The sequence below is a fragment of the Marmota marmota genome, unplaced genomic scaffold (assembly GCF_001458135.2).
Source record: "Marmota marmota marmota unplaced genomic scaffold, marMar, whole genome shotgun sequence".
NCBI lineage: Eukaryota > Metazoa > Chordata > Mammalia > Rodentia > Sciuridae > Marmota > Marmota marmota.
The window spans coordinates 48,025,366-48,035,554 of NW_026000229.1; the positions used below are offsets into that span (position 1 = coordinate 48,025,366).

General features: G+C 34.1%; 1 protein-coding gene across 4 annotated transcripts in view; it reads right to left on the reverse strand.

The window, feature by feature from the left end:
- Nucleotides 1-10,189, reverse strand: part of Ddhd1 (DDHD domain containing 1) — an 80,152-nt gene that overhangs the window by 21,890 nt on the left and 48,073 nt on the right. For all 4 annotated transcript variants that reach the window (XM_048793428.1, XM_048793427.1, XM_048793426.1 and 1 more), the window contains one exon: nt 6,691-6,797. In XM_048793428.1, the coding sequence (XP_048649385.1) occupies nt 6,691-6,797 (107 nt within the window). The remainder of the gene's footprint in view (nt 1-6,690; nt 6,798-10,189) is intronic.

The following is a 10,189-nucleotide window of genomic DNA, read 5'->3' on the forward strand; positions in this document are numbered from 1 at the left end:
CCCCCCCCAGTATTGGAGATTGAACCCAGAAATATTCTACCACTTTTGTTCTTATTGTTTTATTGGTGCATTATAGTTGTACATTTTTTTAAATACTTTTTTTAGTTGTATATGAACACAATACCTCTTTTATTTACTTGTTTTTATGTGGTGCTAAGGATTGAACCCAGTGCCTCACATGCTAGGCAAGAGTTCTAGCACTGAGCAACAACCCCAGCCCCTAGCTGTACATTTTGATGGAATTTGTTGTTACGTATCTGCACATGTACACAACATAATAATATAATTTGGCCAATATCACTCCCCAGCACTCCCTCTCTTCCCTCCCCACTTCTACCCTTGGTCCCTTTTTCCTCTAGAGCTCCCTTTAATTTTCATGAGGTCCACCCCCATCTTTGTGGAAATGTATACTTTTAAATAATTTACTTTAGTATGTTGCCTAACATTGACTTCATGTTAGATGAATTTTAATCTCCTTTTAAAGAAATAATAATTTTTGCCCACTTCTCACTTATTACACACCTCTTTTGTCCTTCAAAATGCCTTAAGCAGTGCTTCCCAAAACTCCCTGATGGCATCACCGGGGCAACTCTTAAAATGTAAATCCACAGGTTCATCTCAGATCCACTGGACTAGACTCTCCAGGGGAGGGAAAACTTTTCTTTGTACTTCCCTTTTGTACCTTTTTATTTAAAAATAACTTCAAATGCATAAAATGTTGCAAAATAAAAAGCAGCACAAACATCACACATATATTCTTTATCTAGATTCACCTATTATTAGCATTATAGTTAATTGCTTTATCATTTGTATCTCTGCTTCCATAACACACATGAACATTTCTGGGAAACATTTGAGGATATACTGCATATATCATGGTCTTTTACCCTTATATACTTCATTTTATATTTCCTAAAATTAGAAATAATCATAACATACTTATTGATTTCATAACTTTACTTTGATGCAATATTTTATACAGTTTGCCATTCACATTTCAATCCAGTCAGTCCTTTATTGCAGTTTCCCTCATCCATTACAGGATACAGCCTAGCATGGGATACTGTATTTAGCTATCTTTAGCCTCCTTTAATCTGGAATATTTTCCAAAGCCATTCTTTATCTTTTATGATATTGGTATTTTTAAAGAACACAGTCCTATTCCTACATTTTGTTAGAATGTCCTCATTTTGTGTCCCTGATGTTTCCTCATAATTAGAACACTGCATAAGTAACACTGTGTCCTCCTCTGGGTACAGTATCAGGAGGTACATAATGTCCATCTGTCCCTCAGGAATACTAGTGTAAGTGTTGCCTGAATTCTCCCATGTATAATTACCTTTTCTGCTTTTTAAACTAATGAGCAGCCTTGTACAGATACACTTTAAGATAATGCAAATATCCTGTTCTTCATCAAAAAATTGCTGCTAATTTAGTATCCATTGATGATTTGTGCCTAATCATCTTTAATCTGATCCTACCATGATGGCTGCAAATGATTTTCCAATTCCAGCATCCCTCCAGTCAGCCTCTGGCATTCTACTGTAAGCAAGGAACTTTCCTTCTTCCCATTTATCTATTTATAACTAATTTTGAGGTAGGATTTTTAAGTGATTTAATCCGTTATTATAATTCCATAAAAATATACTAACAATTCCTTACAATAAATACAAATAATTAGTTAACATTTTGGTCCTCAAATTATTCTAGATTTGGCCAGTGGGAACTGCTGCTTGGGCTCTGGTGTCCTCGAGACCTGCCCTGTTGTCTTTTTGAAGATTTTCCCACCTTCTATCATAACAAGTTGTCCTAGACCCAAAATTGGCCACTTCCATGAGGAACCCTAGAGTTTCTCAGGGGCAGTAAATACTTACTGCAAATACAGTAAATACTTCAAGGCAAAGATCTAGGTGCTGGGTATGTTTGCTATGACCAGGATGTCTCTGAATTTTTTGCCATTTAGTGGACCAAGCTTGGAAATGCATGCAAGTATATAAACACATTCACCTACAAATGTACATAATATCTATATGCACAAATTTTAGATATCCTGAGTTCAGACTGATACCTTCAATTCTAGTCTCCCCCATAAGGCTCTTCTTTGTCTGTATTTTGAATAAGAACCAAGTGACAGTTTTAATCAGGGATGTTTGGAAAACACTGTCAAAGATTGATTTCATTCTGAAAATAACTATCTTTGCAGATATAAGAACAGAATAAAAAGTGATGGAATTTCTCAAATGTCATTAGCCAGTGGTCAGAGCTTTGAATCAGACACTTTTTTTTCTATTCTTGTTATTAATGCCAGCTTTATAATGCTCTTATTATTACTATTTGGGAACCTGCTTCAGCACATTTTAACCTTAATCATATCCTCTTAGGGATATTACCAATCGTGTGTGTATGTAATAGTAAAAGTATGTTCTCAGTCATTCTCTTTGTCTTCCACCGCAATGGTTCCATTTACAATATTATAGTTCAATTTCCTAACCTTAGCACATAGCTAACAATGCCCACTGTATACTAATGAAAGACTATGAACACATAACTGCTAGTTTCTATTCCATGATATAGGCCTTCCTTGTTGGTTAGAATTAGGTTCAGAATAGTAATTCTTCTTGTAGCTTCTCTCACCTTCTGGTAAATGGTATGTTAGCCTGTAAGTAAAGAATATACTGAAGTCATTGCTGACTTCTAGCTGGTGTCTAGGAGGCTAACATCTTCTTTATTCTATTTCAGACCTATACTAGTTTTGTAAACTGTGTGGACAATATGGTAGAATTGGCCATATTTTTCTTCCCTTTTTGTTTCTCACTTCTGCCAATAAGTTCAATGCAGACCTTGCCCAATACTGGTATAGAAGGAGAAATGGAGAAAAATTAAGGAGATGGCAGCCAGGACAGAAGGAGGTTTCTTTGGTAACCAACCAAATAAACATTTCTACATATATGTAAAGGATATGCAGAATGATATTCAAAGTTACTGAATGAACAAAATAAAAAATGCACTGGCTTTACGCACCCCAGAGCAGCTCTGCTGGAAAGCTTCATTCATTCCACCAAATACCTAAAACTTATATGTCCAAGTAACACTGCCAATTGTAGAAGGAATAAAGCCAATAATTTATTTACAATTAAGTTTCTTGCTGACTAAAATATGTTGTGAGTTATTTGTAATTTATTGCCACCATGAATATAGTGCTTCAAATTATCCATAGCCTAATATGTAAACACTGAAAGGAACAAAGTCTTCATTCTGTTAGAAGGATGAAGACAACTCACATACATCAACAATAAAAACCTTTGTAGGATTTTACTTAGAACAATCTGAACTCCAGTGAAGAGATTAATTCAAGCATATTCCTCTTGAAATGGGTTAAATTTTCTGATATTTTGGGTAAGTAATTCTTAAATTTGGTTAAAATTAATAGCATAGAGTCCCTTTTTTGGGGAAAGGTGGTAACTGGGGATTGAACTCAGAGGCACTAGACCACTGAGCTACTCCCCAGCCCAATTTTGTGTTTTATTTAGAGCCAGGGTCTTGCTGAGTTGCTTAGTGCCTCACTTTTGCTGAGGATGGCTTTGAACTCTTGATCCTCCTGCCTCAGCCTCCTGAGCTGCTGGGATTAAAGGCATTTGCCACCATACATGGCCCACTGAGTTCTTACATTATGAAACTGACTAAAACTAAAGAAAAGGCTTCTATCTCTGAAAGATAACTTGCAGAAGCTTTGATTGACTACAACTGCAAACATTTTAAAATTTTCTTTTGGCCCTAAGTCCTATCACAGTTACTGGGTCAAAATTTTGATGTCACTGAAAACAATTGTGCCCCAAATTTTAACTGGAACTTTTTAAGTTCTACCCATTTACATTCAAACAACTTCTTAACTTTACCTCTTCCATCTTGTTTTCCTGAACTCCAAGTTCTTCCTCCAAATTTTCCTCTCCCTATGGTTCAGTCCAAACTCTTCTAATTGCTCTCTTACTACCCTCAATTACAAAACTCTTAAGTATTTGCAATTCTTACTCTCAGCCTCTGTATAGAATGATCTCTTCTCCTTTTTGCCTAATCTGAAAATGGGTGCAGTTTCTTCTTTTAAGCAACTTACTCTCATCTGGTTATCTTCTTACTGTCTGATTTCTTTTCCTGTGTTCTAACTTAAGTTCCTCAGATATCTGACTGGGACCCTTTTCTCTTTCTATCTTACATTTTTTTCTGGACAATCTTACTTTTCAAGGCCATTACATTTTTTAGAAACCTGAATATGAATGCTTCTGAAGCTAATTTTTAGCCTTGTTTGTCTAAGTCTATACTATACAATTCCAGAAGAAAAATCTTACTAAACATACCTAAAATTTAGCAAGCATAACTCATTATTTTCTAATGTTTTACCCTTCTCACCCACAAAAGTATCTAGTTTCTCCTCTTCCACTGCTGGTTAATATCAGAACCATCTACCAGCTACCTAAGCTAGAAATCACAAGTCATCTTTGCCTCTTCGAAACTTGTCATTACTCATAACAAAGCATTCCAAGTCCTCTTAATTGTCTCTTATAATTATATTTCGAATTTATTGCTTCTCTTTATTCCTTTAGACATTATTTGGGCTCACACCATTTCTTGCTTGCATTTATGAACAAAGAACTGGGGTGTGGAATAGAACCATTTTTCCCTCCCCCCAAGAAAATTAAAAATGGGAGGGACAAGACACAAACAATACTATCTGTTACTAACGTTGCGAACTCAAGTCACTTTATATAGTCTAGAAAAACAAAAATGTGCTTAGAAAATATTCAAAAAACTAAATGTATAAGTTAATTTAATGCATATAAAACAATAAACTCAGTAGTTTTGAAATGGTTTACATGTTTATTATAAAGATAGCTATAGGTTACTAAAAAAAAGTATGACCTTTGTATACTCTCGGCAACATATACATTAAACCCTATTGCCAGGCTTCACTCCATTTCAAGTTGGCTGAAGTCAGGAATGTTTTTAGATTAAAAACTAATAAAAGATATTTGATAGAAATATCAAGCCTTTCCTTCTCTTATCAAAGTAGAGGTGTCTGCAGGAAGTAGTGCATCTGCTTCATAACTGGAGAATTCTGACGGGATTCAGAATCAAACGATTTACTATTATTACAGTAATAACTATTAATTACTGTAATAACTTAATTACTGACTGCCATGTGCCACATTAATGTATTATCTCAATCTGCACAAGAACACCATAAAGTAATTACTGTTAGAACACCCATTTTGCAGATGGAGAGGTCATCCAAAAATTATGTGTTACAGGTGGCCTGGAATCAAGAAGTCTGTATGCCCCTATACAACTTGAAGAATTCCAATGGCATTTTTAGAAAAAAAAACTGGGGCCATATGTGATTAAGGAGAAATATGAAAATACAAACTTGATTATAACAATAAGCCTAAAATATTTTTCAGGGAGTAAAAAGAACAATTTTAAAACTTTCCATGACTTCTTTTCTGCAGATACTGCATTTCAGGACTGTGTGCTCATGTAACACACTGTACTGTAACACACTGTTTTAAACCTTCTTGGGGGTAGGTCCTCCTATCTTTGTCCTCCTCTTCCACTGTGTACCCTATCTTATACATAATAAGTTCTCAATAAACAAATTTTCAATAAAATGTGTTGATAATTTCCTTAGTTCAAAATTTCTTCTAGCAGCTGATTAGCATATGAAATTTTACTTAAGATTCCTGATAAAAGAATTTAGCCAAAGCAACTGATTTTACTTTCAAACACCTACACTGACACTCCCTGTCTCTCTACTAATAAGGGCTAACAGTTCAAAGTGGCCCAATGTTAGCCAGTATTTGGTATAGAGTAGGCACTCACTAAATATGTATTGATAAAGTTAAAGGCCCAGAGAAGTCAAAACAACCAGTGAATAGATAGCAGATTGGCCATACTGTGAACACAGAAGAGAGGAGTGGTGAACAGCACATGCTATGGAGCTCTATCACCTGGTTCAAACCCTGGCTCTGCCACTTCCTAGGTGAGACACTTTGGGCAAGGCCCTTAACCTCTCCTTCCATTAGTTTCTTTACCTTTTAAGTGAGGATATTAATCCCACTTACTTCACAGGGTTTTTATGAGGTTAGATGTTAATACATATTAGGTAATTAACAAGTATTTGTTATTCCTATGAAACAGAATTCCTTCTCCAAAAAAGTGACAAGGCACATTTGGTTGAGTTTCTCTCACCCCACTGAATAAACCTTTACCTCCTACCTGCTTCAGTGTTATCGGGGTGATGTATGAGCAACACTACCATTTGACAGCTACCTGGATCCATTAGAGAAGTGGGGCAATGAAAGTCAGTCTACTGCATACAAATAATTTGAGGGGAATCTCTTAAGTGTCTCAAACTTTTGTGAAGACAACAGAGATATAATTAATGAGATTTGCAAAAACTGGTATTTTTCAAATAACTATTTTCTAAGCAATCCTCTACCCAAGGGACTATCCATTTATGAAAGGGTCACAATGTCTAGTTTGAAGTATCAAATTCACTATTAAATACAGGCTATTTAACTGATTCCTACAATTTCTCATTAGCTTTTTTTAAAAAAGACCATAAGATGTTAAAATTTAGGTCATTTATGTGCTATCACTTGAAAATATACTCAACAGCAATAAGATAATGATACTTACTTCATCCCTATAAAGTGGGCTCGTATAATACATTATGTCCATTGCACTGCTGTTCAGCATATCTCTTAAACCCCGTACTTTGTCAGGAGTAATGGAATCAACAGTATCTACAAAAACAAAATGAGAACAAAATTAAACATGAGGTCTTTAGTTTGGGGAAAAATTGTTTTCTATAACAATTTAACAATTAAAATATTCAAGACTGGCTTTGATTCTAACAGATTTTCCCTTCCTGCCAAACTCTCTAAGAAAAACAATAAACCCAAACAATAAAAAACAAAAGGGAACATGAAAAGAAAAGGAACATTATTAAAGGATGAAGTCCACTGTCATCAAAACTTCTTTGATCTAAGTGTCTTGGGCCTAGAAATGTCCATGTGGAATGCCTGCTGCCACTAACAGCAACAAATTAAAAAAAGAAGAGTTTCCCATGCTTTTCATTTATCTATCTTTAGTGAGCCAAAGATTCTATGGGCAAGAATTGTACAATGACAGATATGCATAAAGTGAAATAAATTAGCAATGGATTCTTCAGTAGACAAGATAAAGCTGGTAATTTACTGTGTTGAAAAAAAAGGTCACCTAATAAAAGTATGCAGAAAACTTCAGATTTCTTAATAAAAACATGACAAAAAACTATATATAGATGAATATCATTACTTGAAAGCACACGGTGGACAGAAGAAGGCTTACAATTTTAGTAACTCCAATTTCTTTTATCTTTCAGTTTTTTACTGCATTGAGTTATGTTATATTGTTTTTATTTTTTTCCCCCACTTTAATACAATGTAATAAGGAATGGAAGGCAATGACAAGCAGAGACTAGAGAAGTCTTTTCAAAGACGTAAAGGGAAAAATTGTGGCTGTGCATAGATCATACAACGTATTTATACATGATACTTATTTTTAAATTGCTAAAGTGAAAGGTATGATTACCTTGCTGATATAAAAAGTGTTTAAATCTCATTTTAATACATTCAATAAAGTTTTATTGTGAAATTCACATACATACAAAAGAAGTATATATTATATGAGCAATTGAAAGAACAATTTACAAAAAGGAAACAATTCTACCACATTGCTCAGAATATTGCCATTGGGTTGGGGGTGTAACCTGATGGTAGAGAACATATGCTTTGCATGTGTAAGGCCCTGGGCTCTAGTTCTAGCACCATCACCAAAAACAAAACGAATATTGCCATTGTCTAACGCCCACTATATATAAAAATATAAATATATATATATAAATAAATATATTATAATATATACAAATATAATATATAATATAGATTACAACCCAGTCCACACATAGAAAACAATTTATCAGACCTCTCTCTTTTCCTAGATATAATCACCAAAGAGAAGCTGGGATTAATTGTGCTTTTCTTTCCTTAAAGATTTACTACATGTTTAATAATATTAATAACTACAGTCAATGACTTGTATGTATAGCATTTACTATGTGCCAGTACCTAAATATTTTATTCCATTTCGCCTGATTCTGAACACTGTATTAATTGTTCATGGTTTGCTTCCCTCTCCATCAGGTTTGGGATTCACCCATGTTGATGCATTTGGCTGTATTCTACTCCTTCTTAATTATATATAATTTATTTTAGTTGTAGTTGGACACAATACCTTTATTTTATATATTTTTATGTGGTGCTTAGGATTGAACCCAGGGCCCCGCATGTGCTAGGTGAGTGCTCTACCACCGAGCCACAACCCCAGCCCTCTACTCATTCTTACTGCTGATTACAACCCAGTCCACACATTGAACACAATTTATCCTCTCCTTTGAGAGACATATTTGTTGTTTCTAGCTCTTTATGATTTTCTTTAGGGTGAATATTTAGGACTGAAATTGCTGTGCCACAGTATCTGTCAATGCACACCCAACTTTATAAGATAATGTCACCTTTCAAAATGATTGTACCAATTTAAATTTCTATCAGCAGTGAATGAGAATCTTCACTAGAAAACTTGGCACTGCCATTTTCTTAATTTTTCTCCTATTACTGTGAATGATATTTTGCTGTGGTTTTAATTTGTATCCTCCTTGATTATTAGTGTTATGTATTTCTCCTATATGATCTATACATACTTTTTCCCTCTTCCTTTTTCCTGTTTTTTACTCTGGATATTAAACCTTTGGTAGCTCTGACTGTTACTCTGAGGCAACACTTCTCCTCAGTTTGTGGACTCTCTTTCATTCTTTGTGGTCTAAAGTCTATTGATAGAGAGGCCCTTATTTTAATCTAATCAAATCTACCCAAGTTACTTTATAGTTAAGATATTTTTATGTTTTAAGAATTTCTTCCCTACTCTGAGATCATAAAGATACTCTTTTGAGAGTTTTTTCTAAAAGATTTTAAAGTCTTAGCTTCCATAATATGATTTTTTATACATCTAGAATCTAAGTAGGGATTTTATTTTTCTCCTTTTTCCCCAGAGGACAACCAGTTGCCAAGCACACTTACAGAACTTACTTTTCACCAATGAGCTGTAATGCCAGCTCTGAAATATATAAGGTTTCCACATTTGGAACAGGTCTATTGAGGAAGTCTACTCTGGGGTAGGGGTCTATTTGTCTTCCCTTTGCCAATACTCAACTGCTTTAATTACAAAAGTTAAATAATAGGTCTGGCTATCTAGTAGTCATGACTCCCCTTTTACTCCCTTGTTCTGTGTTCTTTTTGATCCTCTGTTCTTCTGTAATAATTTTAGAAACATCAAGTTTCATGAAAAACTCCAGTGAAATTTTGACTAGAATTGCATGGAATCTATGCATCAATTTGGAATAATCAACACCTGTATGAGATTAAATCATCCAACCTAAGAAAATTATCTGTATTTATATATAAGTAAAATTTAATATTTTTAAGTTTTATTTTTTAATATAAATATATATCTTTTGTTAGTTATTTCTTGGGACCTTGTATTTTGGTTATTTCTGTTTGTTTCAGACATACAGAAATGAAATTACTTTTATATGGATCTTCTATTTTACAACCTTGTTAAACTCTCTAATTCTAAAAATTTTTCTGTATTCTTTTATATGTTGTGGATAGACAAACAGATCAGATGTTTTTTGATTCCTTATCACCGTTATTTTTTCTTAAACTATTGCAATGCTGAGGCTTCAAAGCAGAATGTTAAATATGGGCATCTTTAGCATATTCTTGAGTTAAAGGAAAAGTTTTTAGCCTTTCACCACTCATAAGTACCCTTATGTTTGCTAGAGCATGTTTTTATTATCATTTAAAAACTTACAAAGTAAAATTGACTGAGTTCTTTTTTTTTTTAATTTTTTATTGTGGGTTGTTCAAAACATTACAAATTTCTTGACATATCATATTCCACACTTTGATTCAAGTGGGTTATGAACTCCCACCTTCACCCCATACACAGATTGCAGAATCACATCAGTTACACATCCATTGATTTACATATTGCCATACTAGTGTCTGTTGTGCTCCGCTGCCTTTCCCATCCTCCC